The 22432-nt window shown below is 39.9% G+C and overlaps 1 protein-coding gene across 1 annotated transcript in view; it reads right to left on the bottom strand.

Annotated features, from left to right (window-relative positions):
* The window catches only part of PPP2CB (protein phosphatase 2 catalytic subunit beta), a 31957-nt gene extending 9725 nt beyond the window's left edge, over nt 1–22232 (bottom strand). The window contains exons 1-3 of the mRNA XM_032413461.1: nt 22066–22232; nt 1563–1772; nt 303–476 (exon numbers count right to left, since the gene is read on the bottom strand). Coding sequence (XP_032269352.1) covers nt 303–476; nt 1563–1772; nt 22066–22167 — 486 coding nt within the window. The 5' untranslated portion in view covers nt 22168–22232. The remainder of the gene's footprint in view (nt 1–302; nt 477–1562; nt 1773–22065) is intronic.
* Nucleotides 22233–22432: the final 200 nt, after the last annotated feature.

The following is a 22432-nucleotide window of genomic DNA, read 5'->3' as shown; positions in this document are numbered from 1 at the left end:
GTACTTCAGGGTCTTAAGCATTTATTTATGATATTTGTCTATAACAGAAAAAGCGTATTGGCAAATTCTTTGGCAAAAATATTTACACACATATCTGAGAACAACAGGGAAATCTGCTGGTCACAATGTGCATAAAACTTAACCTAATTCTCTATTCTGAAATTTTAATTATAAGGAAAAGAGGCAGAAAAGGCCAAGGAGATGTGGAAATCATGTCATGTAAATCTAAACCCTAACTTGCTAATAGAAAATCTTTTCTTACTTTTATTCCTCCCCCGCCCACCATAGAAGCACATACACACCTGTCCATCTACTAAAGCTGTAAGTGGAAGATAATCAAATAGATCTGTAAAATATTTCCAAACATTGGCATTTCCATACTTTCGAAGACATTCATCATAAAAGCCATATACTTGGGTAATTTGTCGGCTTTCGTGATTTCCTCTCAATATTGTAATGCGTTCTGGATAACGCACCTGCAGGAAAAGCAAAAGAAATTCATGGTACAAAGCATATTTTTACTAGTGTTATGTTAAGCACATTAACTTCTGACCCACTTCTTTAAATGGTTCTTTTGTGTGCTGTTACATTAAATGTTAATTCTTATTCAGAATTAAAAATTTTCTCATTCAGTGCTGACTGACCTTTGAAATATTTATATTCCTTTGTCTTCATTACTATTTATACCACCCTTATTGGAACCCTTACTAACTGGTATCTATGTTATTATAATAAAATTGTATCTGATTCTTGGTCTTTAATATCCTCTTCATCCTCAATCACCAGTCTTCCAGGTCTTTCCAGAACACTATGTCTTACTGCTGAATGGATACTGATGGTCAAAGATTTGGACCAGAGACAAACTCCTTTTTATACTAACTTCTCTCTCCCCCTTCAACTTTTATTTCCCACAGAAAGACTGTATTTGCTAACAAAAACAGGCCCTTGCCAAATCTGGGCAAGATTTCAAATGTATTTAGAGTTTCCTTTTCATAACAAAACACAGAGACATACCTTACAGCATACTATTTAGTTAGGGATGTGTCTGATAGGAAGTATGAAAAAGCAGCAGATTCTGTTAACCAAACTAACCTAAAAGCTGCAAATGCATACTTCAATTTATACATATTTATTAACTATCCATTATGTGCCCCAAATTAAGCTCACTGTTTAAAGCTAGGTGCCAGGTCCACATAAATGTAATACATGTGAAGTGATAAAAGATATGAATTGTGTGATAGAAAAAAAGACACAGGAATAACAGACTTCTGAAGGCAAGAATTAAATTGACTGTTTATGAGGGATACCTGCTTAAGTAAAAAATGGTTCCAAGACTTCAGCTGTGGACTACCTAAGGGAGTGATTTACCAGAAGTAGGCAGGACACACTAAATGTTTAATTTTCATTTCTCTCTCTTTTACAAGATGTAAAACCAACTATTATATTTTAAGGGGCTATAAACTGAATGGATAAAATATAACAGAAGATATGCAATATTGCCATCTTCCCCTTTTGCAGGTTTAAAGGTTGAAAAAAAAAAAATTGAATTTCATCCATCATACCTTTAATGCCACAAGAAGAGTCACAGTCTCCACTGAGTAATAGCCTCTGTCTACATAGTCGCCCATGAATAGGTAGTTTGTATCTGGTGATTTTCCACCAATTCTAAAGAGTTCCATAAGATCATGGAATTGACCATGCACATCTCCACACACGGTAACAGGACAACGAACCTCTTGCACATTTGATTCTTTTGTTAAAATTTCCTTAGCCTGTTAAAAAAAGAAATGAAATTAAAAGCATCATTTCTTGCATATTAAAAGAAAATATTGGGGAAAAAAAGACGAAATGAACCTTAGAAAATCATAAAACTAAAACGACAAGAGATACCAATTTACATCTACTAGGACAGCTAAATTTAAAAGGTAACAAATGTTTCTGAGGATGTGAAGAAATTGGAACTCTCACACACTGTTGGTGGGAATGTAAAGTGGTACAGCTGCCGTGGAAAACAGTCTGGCAGTTCCTCAAAACATTAAACATAGAATTACCATGTGATCCAGCAATTCTGTTCCTAGATATATGTTTAAGAGAAATGAAAACTCAAGTTTACACATGTTCATGGCAGCTTTATTCATAATAGCTAAAAAGTGGAAACTACCCAAATGTCCAATTAAGTGATGAGGGGATAAATAAAATGTGGTGTTACTCGTTCAACGGAGTATTATTCAGCAATAAAAAGTACTGATACATGCCACAACTCTGAACACACTGTTAAGTGCAAGAAGACCGTCACAAATGGCCATATATGACTCCATTTACGTGAAGTGTCCAGAGAGACAAATATACAGAGACAGAAAGCTTAGTGGTTGCCTAGGGCTGAGAGGACTGGGGGATAAAAGCTAAGAGGTACAGGGTGCCTCGGTGGCTCAGTTGGTTAAGCGACTGCCTTCGGCTCAGGTCATGATCCTGGAGTCCCGGGATCGAGTCCCGCATGTGAAGTGATAAAAGATATCTTTTATCTTTTGCTAAAGGATCTGCTTCTCCCTCTGATCCTCCCCCCTCTCATGCCTAACTCTCTGTCTCATTCTCTCTCTCAAATAAATAAATAAAATCTTTAAAAAAAAAAAAAAAGCTAAGAGGTACAGGGGTTCCTTCTGTGGGTAATGAAAATGTTCTAATATTGTGGTGATGGATGTACATTATCTGACTATACTAAAAGCCAGGGAGCCGTATACTCTACATGAATGCATTGCATTCATTAGCAATATATCAATAGAAATTCTATCTCAAAAGCTGTTTTTTGGGGGCAGTTGGGTGGTTCAGTCAGTTAAGCATCCAACTTCATCTCAGCTCAGGTTCTGATTTCCGGGTTGTGCGTTCAAGCCCTGTGCTGGGCTCCACGTTGGGCATGGAGCCTACTTAAAAACAAAACTTGTTTTTCCCCAACAAATAATCTTATTTGCATTTTTAAAAAGGTTAATAAAAGTTACAAATCAGTTATTCAAATTTTTTGGTAAACAGACACCTTCCTACCAATTCATAGGCTAACCTTCAATTTCCTTATTCCAACTATTTTATATATTAGTCAAATTAACATATACCATTGGAGGCCCTGAAGGACAGAATTTATATATAAACAATGGCAAATTAAACAAATGGACTAAATTCAAGTTCATTACACCTCACCTACCCAGCAACTTTGCCTAATAGAAAGAGCCCAGAATCAGAGAAAATTAAAAAAGGCCTCTGGAGTAATAAAACAGATTATGATAAAAATATATGTACCTCCCCACCAATCTGCCAGAAGTCTCTTAGGTCTTCTTCTGGCCCTATTGTTATGTGCAAAATTCTAATAAGCTACTTATAGTTTCCAGATCCATGGCAGATTAGGAACAGAAAACCAAAAGAACAAGAGGTAGGAACTGGGACCAAGAGTAAGAAACAGCCTGAGAGTGAGGGTGATGGTAGAGAAAATGACATGGCAACAGAAGTCAAACACTAAGGATGAAACTTAGAGTAGGACCCGGTAGAGGAGAGCTGAGACTGGTAGGAGAGTAGAATTTTAGGGACATTTCTCTGCCTTGCCAGATGGGATCATCTAAAGAGCATTTAAAAACATGAATTTTGAGTTTCTATACATAAGTTCCTATTGCTTGCATCTCTGTCAACAGACTTTAACATTCTTGCTAATGGGTGTGAAACAGTATCTTTTAATTTGCAGTTTTGGGTGGGTGGGTGTGTGGGTGTGTGTGTGTGTGTGATGCCTAACTCACAAAATTAGGCTTTCTATTTGGTTGTTTATACTTTCCCTATAGATTGTACCGATTTTTGCTCTTTATGGTCTGTGCTGCTTGGGTCTTGTTTTAGAAATTGTTCTCCTGGGGCGCCTGGGTGGCTCAGGCGTTAAGTGTCTGCCTTCGGCTCAGGACATGATCTCTGGGTTCTGGGAAGGAGCCCTGCGTGGGGCACCCTGCTTCGCTGGGAGTCTGCTTCTCCTGCTCCCTGTCCCTCCCCCCACCCGTGTGTGCACTCTCTCTGTCTCTGTCTCAAATAAAGAAATAAAATCTTAAAAAAAAAAAAAAATTGTTCACACAGAGGTCAAAAAAGGCATTCCTGCATTTTTATTCCAGTTTTGTTTTTCACACTTAACATGTCTTTAATTCAGCTGGAATTTGTTATATGATACAATGTAGGGTTTCATTTTTTTTAAAAGATTTTATTTTTAAGTAATCTCTACACCCAATGGGGGCTCGAATTTACAAGTCCGAGATCAAGAGTCCCATGCGCTCTGACTGAGCCAGGCAGGTGCCCTGTGATTCATTTTTACTTTATTTTTCCTAATGGCTAGTAGCTGGCCTAGCATTATTTATTTATTTAGAATAGTGCCATCCTTTTGTAAAGACCCACATTCTGTTTTCTGCTTTCTTACCTGCACTGGAAACAACCCTGTACACCCTCTCAGATTCCCTTATAATTCTTTTCCTGAAGACGCTGCCTGTCTTTTGATCTGTACTGCTGTCATCACGGATGGTGCCCTGAGCTGGCCAGAATCTAAGCTGAACTTGTGGACCTGCCTGGCCCTCCCTCTGAGCCCTAACTATGCCTTTGCTGCTCCTCTATTTCCAGACGCGGATGGAATGCCACATGGTGGGATGGGGGGGTCTGGCTTCTTGAGCAGGGGCTGAAGGAGGGATGTGCAATCTGGAAATAGGTGGGAGTCACCTCATGGAGTGCACCTTGACTAGTGGCAGAGAGAGAATGAAGGCAACAGGGAAAAACCGCCAGCCTGGTTCTTCCTTTCATGACCTCTCCGAGGTATTTGTCTGGATTCGGCAGAAGCCCCACCTCCCAAGGTAATCCATCATGTATCACCCTGCTTCACAGCTTTCTCGCCCGATTTTTTTGCCTCCCCCTTATCTAGCTGGGCTTGCACAGTCCCTGAATGAAGTGTCAGCATCTTAATCCTTGCCTCAGATCCCCTTCTCACTGCTCTACTGCCCGTGTCAATAAAAGTGTGAGTTAATTACTATGAGAAATCAGGGTAACAGGGAAGTGAGGCTCCCTTCTTTATTCCTTTTATTCAAAATTATCTATTTTTGATCCCTTCATTAAGCCTGCCATATGAATTTTAAAACTAATTTTGTCAAAGCCTATTAAAACTTTGTTGAGATTTTTGACTCAAATTGCATTGAATTTATATGTATTTGTAGTCATCTTTAGAATACTGTCTTTCCAATGATGAATATGGTATTACACATTTAGATTTCCTTTATTCTTCAATTTCTTAATTGTCTAATAATGTCTACTCATTGCTGCTATCAGATGTAATCCAAAGTAATTTATGTTTGATACTATTCTGGGATTTTAAAAATATCTCTTACGCCAGATTTTTAGGAATACTTAAAACTATAGAGTCCTTGGATTTTTCATATATACTACATAATGACAATTCTGTTTTTTTCCCTTTATAAATCTTAACAATTACTAATGTCATAGTCTGTTTGGCCTGCTCTAACAAAAATGCCATAGATTGGGTAGCTCAGGAACAACAGAAATTTATTCCTCACAATTCTGGAAGTCTAAGATCAAGATTTCCTGAAACTTAGTAAGATCAAACTCCTTCGATCTATTATTAAGTCATAATTTCTTAAGGTAGGGGAAATTTTAAGGTGATGGGGATTAAGGAGTACACTTGTGATGAGCACCAGGTGATGTATGAAGTGTTGAATCACTATATTGTACACCTGAAACTAATATAACACTGTATATTAAACTGGAACTTAAAATTTAAAAAAATTTAAAAAATTTTTTGAGAGGGAGGGAGGTGGGGCAGAGGAAGAGGGAAAGAGAATCTTAAGCAGGCTCCACACCCAGCATGACGCCCAATGTGGGGTGCAATCTTAAAACCCTGAGCTCATGACCTGAGCCAAAATCAGATGCCTAACCGGCTGAGCCACCCAGGTGCCCTTTCTTTTTTGTTGTCACCTGCACTCCTTGTAATTATCTTAAGTCTTAACTTTCTGGAGGCAGTTAGATTTTTTTTCTGCTACATCTAGTCTGCTTTTCTTGTTACTACTACCAGTTTTGCCCTCAATTTGTTTCCTACATATTCAGCTCGTGCTATGCTTTTGTTTTCAATCTTATTTAATCCACATCATAGTGAACTGTTTTATAACTTGGGCACATCTGGATAATTTCTTTCTGTTCCTTAGGATAAGGTTTGCTTTTTAAATTCTGTGTTCTTTGTATATTTCCCAAGCAGTGTTTCTTCCTTGCTTGCTGTTATTTGCTTTCCATGCTGTTCTCACTCTGTTGCTATCAGCTGAAACCTTCTATTTACGCCAACATATTGTGCGGCATTTATTAACTCCCACTCTACCACATGTGAGACTGGTTTGTTTTCCCCCAAAGAACCACAGGTTTAAAGTCAAGGTAGTTAATTTCAATTCTTTTTTTAGCCAAGAGATGGGGTGAGAGGGCTCACAAGGGAGAGTGTGGGGTCTAGAATACCTATAAACTGTATTCACTTCTGAAGATTTTTAAGGCTCACTCCATTCTTAGAGGGGAATACTCTCAGACCTTGGACATGTTCCCCAATCAATGTGTTGTCTTAGTTTGGGCAGCCTTGATGCATTTAATTCTGTCCCTGTTGGACAGCCATTTCCACTATTTCTCAAACAAAAGAGGAATGAGCTCAAGATCCCATTTAGCTGTCTCCTTTCAGAGATACTGGGATATCAAAAAAAAACCCCTCTGGGTTTTGCTGGCTCACCCACGTGGCTTGGAGTGGCAGGGTATAGTGAGGAGTGGTACCTCATTGTGTCACTCAGTGATCCCAGCCTTGGGCTGTGCCTCTTTTCAGTTATTGATTATTTCCTGTCCTTTAACTTTTTCCTGTTTGTTGTTCATATCATTAACAACATTAACAGAAAAAACAACAGGTAATTACCCATTTTCCTCGGTGTTGGCCAGACCACATCTGGAGTAACCTGATGCATTAGGTGGTGAATAAAGAGGGGCAGGGACTACAAAAATATGCTTCTTTTCCATTCATGAGGTTGGCAAAAATGACATTTACCCACTGTTAGCAAGGCTATTCTCTATTTTTTTTTAAGCAAGGCTATTCTCATACCCTACCGGTGAGAACGCACATTTATACATCTTCTTTGGAAAACAACTGACAGCAGCTAACAAAATGTAAAGTGATCTGAGGCGAAGACTGCCGAACCTCCATATCTACTCTCCTCTTCCTTCTCCACAATTAATCTAATTGTACTCAAGGCAGCCATAACAAATACCACAGCCTAGGTGGCTTTCAACAACAGAAAGTGCTTCCTCACAGTTCTGAAGGTTGGAAAGTCCAACATCAAGGTGCCAGCTGACTCGATTCCGGGTGCGGACCCTCACCCTGTTCTGCAGAGGCACGCCTTCTGCACCTCACTTGGGAGTGTGTGAGAGACAGACATCATCTCTTTAGTGTCTCTTCTGATAAGGGCACTAATCCCATTCGTGGGAGCTTGACCCTCCTGACCACAAACTACCTCTCAAAGGCCCCACCTCCAAATACCACCACATTGGTAATCAGGCTTCATATATAAATTTTGGGAGGACACAAATATTCAGTCCGTGGCACCAGCCTCTCATGCAGCTACCAACGGCCACGAGACTAAGTTCTGGTCAGTGAGACGTAAAGAGTGTTATGTGGGAACCAGAAAGTTTCCTTGAGGAGGGGACATGCCCTTCAACACTCTCCATTCTGTTTCCTGGAATGTTTATGTGACGACGGCTGGAACTCCAGAAGCCACGTCGGACCACAAGGACCAGAGCAGAGCGCTGGAAGATGTGGCAGGCTGAAAAAACACCCACAAAGATATATTCACTTCCTAATCACCAAAACCTGTGACTGTGACCTCACACGAAAAAGATGCGATTAAGGATTTTGACAGGAGCAGCTTATCCTAGATTATCTAGATTATCCTGACAGGCCCTAAATGAGGCCGAGGGTGTTTTGGGGGACACACACACACACACACAAGACAGAATAAAGTGATGCGGCCAAGGAATGCCAGCAGTCACCAGACGCTCTAAGAAGCAAAGGACAGACTGTCCCCAAGCTTCCAGAGGGTATGTGGCCCTGCTGACACCTTGATCTTGGACTTCTGGCCTCCAGAGCTGTGAGACAATATACATCCGTGGTTTTAAGCCAGCCAGTTTGTAGTAATTTGTTGCAGCAACCACAGAAAAATAACACAGCAAGTGTCTGGTTTCCTAGCAACTCTGTAGAGCTCCCATATCACCCCTGGAGTGCTTAGCTCCAGATCTGCCTATACCTAAGAAAAATATAAAAACTGCTACTTTGGTTAAGCCCTTATTTTGGGTTTTCTGTTACACATATGAAACCTAATGCTGATATCTGATATAAAGGGCATTTGATATATAAATGAAAAAGGCAAGTCTAAAACTACTATATGATCACCTGTTAAGTAAGGAAAACTGTCTAGGAGTTCCACTCTAAGAAGCTACTCTACTAATTTTTAAATATGTTAGGTTCTCCAAATAGCTGGTTTAGATCACAGGGGCAAAATACTTATAGCACAGTCAGTCAAGTCCAGTGAAACCACTAACGCATCGGGGTGGTAAAGAACAAAGTCCTTAAGGAGTTTACAAAAGCCAAATCCCAAAGTCAACAGGATCCTAGTAAAATAGCTGAAGACTGAGAAAACAATCAGCAGAAGTCTTTCAAAAGCAACATAACCTCCTGCAATGGAACTACCAACTGGAAAAAAAGTCAATGGCAACAAGCTTAAAATGAGAAAATCATTGTCATTTACTTAGAGCAAGCAACAAGTAATTTGTTTTTCAAGTTAAACAGGAGTAACCAAAATTTTGCAGAAAGAGTTAAGGAGAATCCTCAAGTCATAGAACATTAAGAATTTAACAAGCTAGGGGCGCCTGGGTGGCTCAGTCGTTAAGCGTCTGCCTTCGGCTCAGGTCATGATCCCAGGGTCCTGAGATCGAGCCCCATGTCGGGCTCCCCGCTCTGCGGGAAGCCTGCTTCTCCCTCTCCCACTCCCCCTGCTTGTGTTCCCTCTCTCGCTGTGTCTCTCTCTGTCAAATAAATAAATAAAATCTTTAAAAAAAAAAAAAAAAAAGAATTTAACAAGCTAATCACATGTAAAAATCCACTAAAGGAAACATTACCAAAAACAAAGGAAAAACTATTTAACATATAGTATCCTGTATGGGACAACATTCATCAGGCTGATAAACCGCTCACTTTGATGTACATCATACATACACAGCAATCACCTGACACATCAAAATATTCCTGAATGTAATGTTCATGTGTACATGTAACAAACATTTGTAAAGTGTCTGTTGTAGGCCAGGCACCAGAGATAAAGAGAGGAACAGGTAAACTCTGTAGCATCAGTAGGCTGGCTTAGACGGGCTCAACCAAACAAAATAAAAATTTCTGAGCCTGGCTGGCTCAGTTGGTTAAGCTGTCTGCCTTCAGCTCAGGTCATGATCCTGGGGTCCTGGGTTTGAGCCCCACGTTGGGCTCCCTGCTCAGCAGGGAGCCTGCTTCTCCCTCTCCTCCCTGCTAGTGCTCTCTCTCACTATCTCTGTCTCTCAAATAAATAAAATCTTTAAAGAAAAAAAAAATTCTGTATACAAAAAGAGATAAAGGAGAAGCCTGGGAAAATATTTATACCACACAAGATAAGAGAAACATACTGACATCTAGCATCTAAAGATATTTGTAGAATAAAGTATAATATGTCTAAAAAAATCATTGGCAGTGTTAAGAGGTCACTTTTTTTTTTTTTTTTTAAAGATTTTATTTATTTGACAGAGCGACACAGCAGAGAGAGGGAACACAAACAGGGGGAGTGGGAGAGGGAGAAGCAGGCTTCCCGCCGAGCAGGAAGCCTGAGCAGGGAGCCTGATGCGGGGCTCAATCCCAGGACCCCGGCATCATGACCTGAGCCGAAGGCAGACGCTTAACAATTGAGCCACCCAGGCGCCCAAGAGGTCACATTTTTGAGAAACTATATGAGTATTTGGGATTATAAAGCTCTGATTTAGCCATCTTTGTTTCCATTGTTAAATGAAGAGGGCTTGTAATTATTTTTATACTAATTGACTTAAAATGTAATTTTAGTAGCAGGAGAGGTACTAAACATTTAGTTTTTAACTCACACCCTTTCTTCAGATTCCTGGCTCACCAAGCGATCATATTATTTTAAGATCACTTTGGATTGGGGCACCTGGGTGGCTCAGTCTGTTAAGCGGCTGCCTTTGGCTCAGGTCATGATCCTGGGGTCTTGGGATCGAGCCCCGCATCCGGCTCCCTGCTCAGCGGAGAGCCTGTTTCTCCCTCTCCATCTGCCTGCCACTCTGCCTGCTTGTGCTGTCTCTCTCTCTCTCTCTGTCAAATAAATAAATAAAATCTTAAAAAAAAAAAAAATCACTTTGGATTGCCTTCAGGGAAATGATGTGTCAGACTGGCAGAAGTATACACTTCACCTAATATTTAAAATTCTTAATGTAAAAATCTTTGTGTGTCAGGGGCCCCCCAAAACATCCCCAGGTTTGGTGGTGATTTGCAAATAAGACCAACAGAACTCAATACAGAGTCATACTCATGGTTATGATTTATTTCAACATAAGGATACAAAGTAAAATCAGAAAAGGGAAAAGGCACAGGAAAGCAAAGTCCTGAGTAAATCAGGTGCAAGCTTCCAAGAATCCTCTCCCCGGGGAGCCTCACAGTGCACTGAATGCCTGTAGCAATGAGTTGTGACAAGAAGTATGAAATGCTGTCTACCATGGAAACTCATTAGAGACTTAGTGCCCAGGATTTGTAATTGGGAGCTGGTAACCTAAGTACCCTCTGCCTAGCATTTACCAAAGTGAGGAAAGCATGTGCTCAGCATAAATCATACTATTTGCATAACAGTTTAGGCACAGTGAGTCATTCTTAAGAGGGGATGGTGGGAACCCTCCCCAAATTCAAGTTCCCAGACACTGTCCAAGGGTGACCTTGAAATGAGGCTGTTCTACAGATAGTTGTCTCAGGACTGCTATGTCAACTCTTTTCTGTACACCTTGTGATTCTATATGGAACAGTCATGAGTGATTTTTAATGTTACTTAGCATCCAAACTTTATCTCTAGGATATAAGACCAAGTTTAAACATGTAAAGTGAACGACTGTGGGGATGGTAAATGCCACGTGGCAGGAAGCTGTTACTGTTGCACGCAATGCGGTATACCTATCCATTCAATCTCGTTTCCTTTCTCACCCATTTAAGACATATTCTTTCTTGCTGCTATGAACCAAATCTATCTTAGGACGAGAACTGAGAAAACAAACGTTTATTTGGGAATGACATTCACATAAAATAGGATGAACAAACTATTTCCCCCTCTACCCATGTTTTAGGAATGCAGAATGTAAACTAAATTTCCTCTGTCCAACAGGTGACATTCTATTTTTGTGCTGGTGCCTATCACCAGAGCCATATTAATGAAAAGCTACTGAATTTGGTTTTGGCAGAGTCAGTATGCAAATTTTCTTTCCCTTCTATTTACACACAAATAATCTGCTCTAAAATATTATAGGTAAAGTCACCTGAAGAAAGCCACAGAACAGACTGATCTGTGAAACAGGTGAGATTAAATGAAGTTAAAAATCCTACAGAGCTAAGTTAATATAAGTAGGGTGCCTTTCCTCCTATAGTTACAAGGTTCTTCCATAAATGACATTTGATCTATTTTTTTAATTCAAGTACAATTAACACACAGTACTGTATTAGTTTTGCGTGTACAAACAGAATGATTCAGCAATTCTATATATCTCAGTGTTCAAGGTACTCGTAATCTCCTTTTATCTATTTCACCCATGCCCCCACCCCAGTGCTCTGGTAACCACCAATTTGTTCTCTGTATTGAAGAGTCTGTTTTTTTGTCTCATTTCTTCTTTGTTCATTTGTTTTGTTTTTGAAATTCCACCTGTAAGTGAAATCACACAGTATTTTTCTCTGACTTATTTCACTTAGCATTATACCCTCTAGGTCCATTCATGTTGTTGCAAATGGCAAGATTTCATTCTTTTTTATGGCTGAGTAATATTCCAGTGCACATATACCACATCTTCTTTAACCATTCATCTATCACTGGACACTGCAGCTACTTCCATTTTAATACTGCTGCAATAAACATAAGGGTGCACAGATCTTGTTTAATTAGTGTTTCTGTTTTCTTTGGGTAAATACTCAGTAGTGGAATTACTGGATCATATGATGATTCTATTCTTAATTTTTTGAGGAAACTCCACAGTTTTCCACAGTGGTTGCATCAATTTACATTCCCACCAACAGTGCACAAAGGTTCCTTTTTTCTCCACCTCCTTGGCAACACTTGCTATTTCTTGTGTTTTTGACTTCAGCCATATAGTTACAAGGTTCTTCCACAAATGATAAATGAGAGGCTGACCTTTTTTTTTTTTTTTTCAATGCAAGGAAGTGAACCTTTCCTTTCAGTTTAGCAACAGTTAAAAGTGTCTGTATGCCAAGCAATTTCAAGCCTGGAAACATACATAACAATAAATCACATACTCTGTTGAAATAAAAAAAATAATGAGGTATGTCCATGTACATAAGTCAAGATATATTGCTCAGGGAAGAGTTTTAGGATGTTATACCAATGATCCCATTTTAACAAAAACAATATACCAAAAATACCCCTCTCCCCAACACATGTTTTTTGCACATCAAGAACAAGGTGTGGAAAACCATATTTGTCTCTGAGGTAGGAGGGCAGTGGATAGGGAAGGTGGGTGTTCTTTCCCCTACAGTTCTAAGATGTTTAAAAAATTTTTAAAGTATTTATTACTTTTTAAATCTGAAAAAATAATTTTAAACTTCAAAAAAAATTCCAGATGGCAATAACTTAATTATAAAAACAGTCACAGAGCTATAACCATATAATGGAATTTTTATTCAGCCATAAAAAGGAATGAAGTACTGATATATGCTACAACATGGAAGAATCTTGAAAATTTTATGCCAAGTGAAAGAAGCCAGACATAAAGGACTACATATTGCATGATTTCATTTATATAAAATGTCTAAGAAAGCAGATTAGTGGTTGCCAAGGACGGGGGAGGGGAGAATGGGGAGCGACTGCTAATGGCAGTTTCTTTCCCAGGATGAGGGAAATGTGTGAAATACTGTTGTAGCCCAGTGCAGTTAGAACAAAATTATTTAGTGGACTTGAATCCTCCCAATCATTTCTCTTTAATATAGACAGCTCTCACTTTGTATTAGTTCCTATATGCACGAATTTCGTCACCAAGGTTTAGTTAAATTGGGCCCCCAACAACGTGGTTCAAATTTAAGTTACCACAGTATATTTACTGTAATTAAAAATTACAAGTATACAAGTCACTACATAAACAAAAGGTGCAGCATCATAATCAAAAACCAATCACATTACTTCTTTCAAAGTCTTGTAGGGATGGGTCATAGCATATTCGTTACTAGGTTTACACCCAGACAACAAAGTGTATAGTTGTGTTGCCTCCTTACCTTTTAGCAATAAACTCATGTGACATTTTACAAAAATGGATACTCAAAAGGAGGATTTGGTCAACAATGATGAACTACAGCAAAGAAATGAAAAGTGGTAAAACTGGAAATGAAATTCAAATAAATATATAGGGGCACCTGGGTAGCTCAGTCATTAAGCGTCTGCCTTCAGCTCAGGTCATGATCCCGGGGTCCTGGGATCGAGCCCCGCATCGGGCTCCCTGCTCAGCGGGAAGCCTGCTTCTCCCTCTCCCACTCCCCCTGCTTGTGTTCCCTCTCTCATTGTGTGTGTGTGTGTGTGTGTGTCTGGCAAATAAATAAATAAATAAATAAATAAAATCTAAAAAAAAGAAAAGAAAAAGAAATATATAGAAGAAATGGCTGACTGCGGGATGTGGATACTGCTGCCCTTGGAGAGACTCTAGATATGTAGCCAGGAAATAGACTTAGTGACATAAATAAGGAAACTTATTGACATATATGAGGAAAGTGGTTGTGGCGAAAAGAATGCAGATATCCCAGAGGAAGTGATGCTGGCAAAAATCTCAGTAAAGAAGCTCACAGAGACATCTTGCAACACTGAAAGCACAAAGGAGAAAATGTTGGAAGCTGATCCAAACTTAAGGAAAAAGGTAAATCAGAATCTTAGCATATTCTTCAAACTAGCATTTCTCAAAATGCAATCTGGAATTTCTAGATAACAAGATTTGTGATGTCTTTAAAAATGCAGATTTTTGGACCTGCCAAGCCATAATCAGTCTCTGGGATGGAATTAAGGTAACTGAACTTTTTATTTCCTTTCCAAAGCTTAAGGAAAAGCTGGACCATTTGGACTATACAAAAATGCTAAAATGTCCAGTAGAAATTTTTTAAAAAGGGAAAGAATATTTTAAACATTAAATGGCTAACTTTCTGCATTTTCAAAGAGTTTACAGAATCAAGAAAATGTTATGAAATTACAACAAAGAATATACCAATTCAGAAGGAAAATAACCTCATATCCTACACACTATGATTCTGATAAATCTATCCATGTTTTCTTCATGTATTTTGGCATTATTTTTCACTTATTTATTAAAGTTCTTGTCACCTAAGGGGCGCCTGGGTGGCTCAGTTGGTTAAGCGACTGTCTTCGGCTCAGGTCATGATCCTGGAGTCCTGGGATCGAGTCCCGCATAAGGCTCCTTGCTCAGCAGAGAGTCTGCTTCTCCCTCTGACCCTCCCCCCTCTCATGTGCTCTCTCTCTCTCATTCTCTCTCTTTCAAATAAATAAATCTTAAAAAAAATTTTTTTTTTTTTTTTTTAAAGTTCTTGTCACCTAAAATTTGTTATGGAGTAAAAATCTGTGTAGCTAAGAACCTTACCCACAGAGAGGTCTGGCATCTGCTCTTGCCTACTGGAAGGTGACTGCCAGGCCCCAGAATGTCCTGCTTCATGTGAGTGTCTTTGCCTGGGGGCTCTGACCACTGGACAGTCTAACAAGTTGATTTATGATGAGGGCTTTTGGTGACCCAGTGTCTGTTCTGCCTCTGAAAGAACTAGAGATTGAAGATATCAGGCCCTCCTGAACTCTGCCCTACATGTCTCTCCCCTTGGCTGATTTTAATCTGTATTCTTCCCCTGTAATCACGAATATAACAGCTTTCAGTGAGTTCTGCGAGCCCTTCCTGTGCATTATTGAACCTGGGAGAGCAGTTTTGGAACCCACTGAACATGCAGTCACACATGAGAGCAGTCTTGGGAACTGTGCCCTCTAATTCCTGCAATACCCTTTCAGATCACAAAAGTAAATCACCTTATGAATAATATGCAAGGCTTTCTCTGACCACTCTATTAAAAGAGCCTCCCAAACTCAAGCCCATTACTCCCCTATCCTCTGCTTTTTCTTCCTACCAAGAATCACTGTCTGGCATTCTACTAAATCTGTTTATCATCTGCCCCTCTTCTGTTCACAGCTGAATTTCCGGCACTTTGAACAGCATGTGGCACATAGGAGTACAACTAAAATTTGTTGAATCTATGGTGTAAAAACACAATGACAGCATTTATTCGCCACTCTTTTCTTTTCTTTCTCATTTCCACAGAACAAGTACCTCTCCTGCTACTAAAGCAAAGACAAGACTGCACCGAGCCAATTCTGAGCCAATTCTCCTTATACCTCCATGCGAAATCTTTCAAAGGTAGAAGAAACTTTGTAACTTCTTTCCTCTCTATGAAATGGAAAGAGTAAAATTAAAGGAGAGCCTACACACCACCTTGGCACATTAAAAAAACTGCATGCTAAAAAGTCACTTCAAACAAAGTTTCATAGAAGACTACAGGGGCGAGGGGCACCTGGGTGGCTCAGCTGGTTGAGTGTCCGACTCTCGGTTTCTGCTCAGGTCATGATCTCAGGGTCATGATCTTAGGGTGGTGAGATCAAGTCCCATGGGGGGCTCTGCAACGAGTGAGGAGTCTGCTTGAGATTCTCTCTCCCCGTGTACCCCCTTCCACTGCTCGTGCTAAGAATAAAGAAATAAAATCTTAAAAAACAACAACCCTGAATTGGTGAGGACACAATCTCACCTTCCCAAACCATTCTCAAAATAAAATGACTGTCTTTGTATAAAAGATTAGGGGCGCCTGGGTGGCTCAGTCAGTTAAAGCGTCTGCCTTCGGCTCAGGTCATGATCCCGGGGTCCTGGTATCAGGCCCCGCATCGGGCTCCCTGCTCAGCAGGAAGCCTGCTTCTCCCTCTCCCACTCCCCCTACTTGTGTTCCTGCTGTCGCTATCTCTGTCAAATAAAATAAAATCTTAAAAAAAATAAAATAAAATAAAACATTATTTAGCAGATCTTCAATGGAATTTGCACACTTTCATTGTACTATATCATAGTGCTATGTAGTGCAAGTCAGTTATCTCAGATTGCACCGCAAGATTATCATTTAATTCTTTTGCGCAAGTTATTTCAGTCAGAGGGCAGTTTGCAAGTCACAATAAACTGTCCCAGACTACAAGAGACAGCAAACCAACTCTAAGCTTCAGCTTCCCCATTCCCTAGAAAAGTAACCAAATCTGTAATAAGCTGACCTCATTCCCTAGCTTAATATGATTATTAAAGAAATTTAGACTTGAAAAGTAATGTTATAGGAAGTATAGACAAGATTTAATCATTAGTAAAGGAATAGTGTGAAAGAAAAAAAAAATATATTTTAAAGATATTTATTTGACAAAGAGACAGCGAGAGCAGGAACACAAGCAGGGGGAGTGGGAGAGGGAGAAGCAGGCTTCCCACGGAGCAGGGAGCCCAATGAGGGGCTCGATCCCAGGACCCTGGGATCACGACCTGAGCCGAAGGCAGATGCTTAATGACTGAGCCACCCAGGAGCCCCTGAAAGAAAATATTTCTTTATGCAAGTTACTTTAAAGAACCAACATCAGGTTTACATTTAACTTACATTTACATGAAGGAGAATTATAAGGAAATCAGTTCAAAATTCCTATTTAATCTAAAGTAAACTCAAATTCTCATACACAATAGATTACGTTTATGATTTTAATGCCATTCTTCTTAGAAAGACTAAGTTCAGAAAATAAATATAGTTTATATAGTCTAAAACACAGTGATTGTTTTGGCATTAATTTTATCTTCAAAGTCTGGTATTTGGTTTCCTTTTACCAAAGAAGGACTTCATTCACTAAGTCCCTCACAGTATTTATCCTGAAGAAAAGATGGCAAAGAAAAAATTTCTGCAGGTCTTCAAATTAGAATAGAAGGCATATGCTACAAAAAAACTATTCTATGTAGAAAAAGTATATATAATGTAGACTCATTTATCTACAGATATTGTTTCACACATCATATATAAAGTCGAGAAATGAACTGATTTTTAAGTCTGCTATAGTCATTAGCAGTTCATGTTAGTCTAGTTTGCTTGTTTCTTTAACCTGTCTGTTGAGAGGCTAGCTTAGGTAAGTGTGGAAAACGACAATTGGTTCAGTCACCTGAATTGGGTTTTAACCTCATATTCCACTGTAATCAGGTCATTCTGTGTTATAGTAAGAAAAGAAAGAGCTACTTTCTACATCACTGCATTTTAGACTCTGTCAAATGAACCACCGAAGCTCAAGGGAAATTAAAATGAAGTACCAGTTAGGCTTTCTGGGTGTTAAGACCACTAATTTTTAGCTACAATCTGTCAAAAAAAAAAAAAAAAAAGTAATCCAAGAGATTTTTCTCTATGCACAAAAATCATTTTTACTAGAATCTAGTTTTCATTAAGATGGTTTCAGGCATTCAGGAATTTAAGCATCCTATTTCACATTAATGAGGTAAGTAATATCCTAATGTTATTTCTATTTTAAGGCTGAAGCCACAACCCAGAAACCTATCTATTAGTCTTATATAATATTTATGTATTTATATTACTACAAAAGCCTCAACATTTTTCTAAGTAGGCACTTTATAATCATCAGAAGTAAGATCTTCGAGCACACAAACAGGCTAAATTTCCCTATCTACTTAGAGTATCATTACTGAGGTTCTTTAGTATAAAATAAAGTTTATTACGTAAAGAGCCTAAAAAGTTTCTCTTCTGCAATGCTACCAAGAGTTAAATATAGTTCTAGTCACACAGTGTCCTGAACAGTGCCAGACTGGCTCTCGAGGCACACTATCTGTTAAAATTACTGTACACACTGCTGTTGCAGAAATGAATCACAGAAACAGTTTCTCTATATACATAAATCAAATTTGCAGTTAACTTCAAAAACTGGACTGCTAATTTAAGAGCTAGTCCTCTCAGAAGATGTGCCTTACTATTTTATGTAAACAATTTTTTTCTGCACAGAAATTAACCTCGAAGGACAGGACATCCATACCCATATTTTTGTAGTTCTTCCCCATTTGGCATTAGGATGGATCTTATTTTTACCACTACCTCAAAATAGGGCTTTTATCAGTACTACTTTGGTCTCAATTTCAGCTGACTCCTTCGGTTTTTAAGCAATCTGATTTAGAACAGGAATTTAATTTTTAAAAAAAAGATTTTGTTTATTTATTTGACAGAGAGAGACAAAGAGAGAGAAGGAACACAAGCAGGGGGAGTGGGAGAGGGAGAAGCAGGCTTCCCGCTGAGCAGGGAGCCTGACTCGGGGCTCGATCCCAGGACCCTGGGATCATGACCTGAGCCGAAGGCAGACGCTTAACAACTGAGCCACCCAGGCGCCCCGAACACGAATTTAATTTTGAGGGGAAAAATCACCACCATATAATGCAACTTCCTATAGAGTAATATTTTCAATAGACTCCACAAAATTCATGTTATTTAAAAAAAAAAAAAACAAAAACCAATCCGGTCACAAAGAATTAAACAAAAAGAGGATTTGTGTAACTAGGTTTAACATTTTATTTTTCTTTAAGCCTGCCATTCTTGACCTGGAAAGGTAGAGGAAGCATTACGGAGAGAAGGCAAGGAGTTTAAAGTTACTTGACAAAATTGCTACTAGTCCTAGTACTTTGTGCTTCATATAACAGGGACCACATGAAATACTGCAACTGTATTTTTCAGGTTTCTACAACCACTATATATAAAACCCCTTTTGAAGTACATTCTCCATAGAGAAGTCATGTCAACACATCTATTTATTTTGCATCTTTTCCCAGAAGAAAATGAGATGACAGATTTAAAACAAGATAAAACAGCTATCTTTATGTGGCTTTTCCTAAAATAGCTATTGCTTAATGGTACTTTACACAGATAGTATTTTAATATTCACAAGCATCCTAGGAGATAGGCAAATAATATTACACTTGTCTTACAAAAAAGGAATCAGAGGTGAAAGAGACTGGGTGGAGCCAGGGTTTGAACTCAGATACAAAGAATACCAGAGTTTACAGTAAGTAAACATTACACTTGTCAGGAAAAAGAATGTTAGGAATAGGGACATAAAATGGAACCAAAGACTAAGGTTAGAAGATAGAATACATACGCCACCAAGGAATGCCACCGTGGCTAAAAGACGGTTGTAAAACTAAGGTCTGCTCAAAAGGGTACAGAGCAAGGAATACTACACTTCTGCATTCCACTGGCAACAAGGGGTGGAGGCCAAAGCTAAATGATTGGGGATTTTCACTTATAAATTCATGTTTAGGAGTGCCTGGGTGGTCATCTGGTTAAGCGTCCGACTCCTGGTTATGGCTCAGGTCGTGATCTCGTGATCTTGGGGTGGTGGGATGGAGCCCTACACTGAGTCCCTCTCCCTCTGCGCGGGCTCGCTCTCTCTCAAATAAATAAATAAATCTTTAAAAAAATAAAAGTTCATGTTTAGTGGATAAGTACAATTTTTTTTTTAAGTGAGGAACATATAAGCTTAAATATAGAGCTATAAGATCCTAGGGATTGGTAGTCCAATTTATTTAAGAGCTGAAGTACAAATAATCTCTCTTGACAAATACAGAAAGCTTCCTCAAGATTTAAGTGTGACTGAGGGGCGCCTGCCTGGCTCAGCTAGAGGAACATCTCACTCTAGATCTCAGGCTTGTGAGTTCGAGCCCCACGTTAGGGGTAGAGACTAGTTAAATGAATAAAACTTAAAAAAAAAAAAACACACAAAAAACAAACAAACAAAAAGACTTAAGTGTGATTGAGTAGCAGTACAATATTCTTCTCTAGGAATATATCTTAAAATTATTAGAGAGTCAAAGGGAAAAATTGATTCAACACGAACTTTGTCCATTACTTCAAGTCTATATCTAACGTTCATAGCAGGTTAACAGACTCAATTTCAAAACTAGGTATTTCAAAATTTAATGCTGACACTAGACCTTGAGAGAGCAATTTAAAATGTAAATTTTAAGACTCATGAAATTATAGGTTATCAAACAAGAAAACTGAATGTCGACTTGAAGCTATAAGTAATGTTTGTTCCAGAAATAAAAAAAATACTACTAGCTTGGCAGTTCTATTTACAGAAATTCTTCTGTGTTAACAAAAAGTTATTTAATATATAAAGGTCTTAGGTAACATTATACTTGCTAACAACACTATTCTAACTTAATATTAGCTATTACTCCTCCATCCCTAAATTGCATAATTTTAAGAGTGCCCTATTATTTCCTTCTCCAATGCATTTCTGAGGCATTCTGATTTCCAAACACAAACTATCAAAAAAATCTTAAAGATTATGCCTTAAAAATACAAACAAACCCAACAACATTAAGAATAAATAACTTTGGGGGCGCCTGGGTGGCTCAGTCGTTAAGCGTCTGCCTTCAGCTCAAGTCATGATCTCAGGGTCCTGGAATCGAGCCCCGCATCAGGCTCCCTGCTCAGCGGGGAGTCTGCGTCTCCCTCTCCCTCTGCCTCTCCCCACTGCTCCTACTCTCTCTCTCTCTGTATCTCTCTGTCTCAAATGAATAAATAAATAAAAAAATTCTTTAAAAAAAAAAGAATAAATAACTTTGTTACTCTTTCATTTAGCACCTTTCCACATAAAAATGTGTGAAAATTATTTAGTCCAGATTATAAAAACCGAATGAGAAAAATTCTAGACTTTAAAGATGAAGAGTGTGAAATAATTCCAGCGGTTAAGAAAACAATGGATACAGAATTCAGAAAGTGGCCCAAGATCACCCGATCAAGAACGACTGTAAGCAGTTAACCACCTGCATATTTTATTACTCTTTGGTATAGGAAAACAACCATCACCAAAACCCCCAAACACTTTACATACAATAGAAATAGAAATAACTTTCTGAAACGGGCTACCCTGCACCAAAAACAGTATCACTGTTGTCAAACTTAAGACACACTGTCTCGTTTTTGACAATCAACATACGCTTCCAAGAGTCAGTGCGAAGACTAGTCACCGTCTATTTAAACCAAAGTCAACCTCTATTTAAAAACCAGTCTGCCATTACACCCACCTCCCTAAAAACAAACGCTTGACACATTCCAAGTTAGTGATTTTTGAGGGCCCGATTCACTTGAGAAAAACCCTACATCTCTTAACAAGTTCATTAACACTAACATCATCCAGGTTAACTTTCGGTGCATTTTCGTATAAGAGATTGCATTATGTTAATTTGCCGGCATTCTAAAGCGCCGAGATCGCCAGTCCTCATGTGAAACGTTAGGGTCAGTAATCCCCAGAAGACCGTCGGTGACCCCAATAAAATCTAGGGCGTGGATTCCCGTGCCACGTTTCCCCTCCCATCTACACGGGCCCCTTACGCCAGTGAAGTGAGCTTCCGGAGGGAGCCGCAGGGTGGGTCCCCAGGGGAGGCAGAGGAGCCCGGGGAGGCCAGCTCAAGCCCGGTCCTGGAATGGCCCTTCCCGCCGCCCAGGTGGGCGTCCCAGCAAGGAGACACAGCCCCGCGGGGCCCCGGACCGGCTACGCCGAGCACAGCGCGAACAGGCCGGGGAGGGACGGCCGCGGACGCCCCCACCCGGCCCAGCGCTCCCGCATTTCTCCTCTTTTCTCTTACCTTTTCGCACAGCGTCCGCACTTGGTTCTCGTTAAGCTGTTTACACTCGTTCAGCTGCTCGACCCACTGGTCCAGCTCCTTGGTGAACGCCTTGTCGTCCATGGCGGCCCGATCCCCTTGCCCGCCGCCTCCCTCCCCCCTCCCCGCCCCTTCCCACCCCCGCCCCGGGCGCCGCTGCCCTCTCCCGCCGCCGCCGCGGCCGCCAGCTCCCAGCGGGAGAGGAGGGAGCGCGGGAGCGCGGCTGCGGGCCCCTCGCCCCGCCCAAGGCCAGCGGGCGGCTCCCGGCGCGCGGCCTCGAGGAGACCCTCGCCCGCCCGGCTGCGCGCCCCGGGAGTCGGTGAAGGGCGCGGAGAGGTTGGCGGCGGTG

The sequence above is a fragment of the Phoca vitulina genome, unplaced genomic scaffold (assembly GCF_004348235.1).
Source record: "Phoca vitulina isolate PV1807 unplaced genomic scaffold, GSC_HSeal_1.0 scaffold15, whole genome shotgun sequence".
In the NCBI taxonomy this organism is placed as follows: domain Eukaryota; kingdom Metazoa; phylum Chordata; class Mammalia; order Carnivora; family Phocidae; genus Phoca; species Phoca vitulina.
The sequence above is the reverse complement of the archived record's forward strand: the minus strand, read 5'-3'. Positions and strand labels throughout refer to the sequence as shown.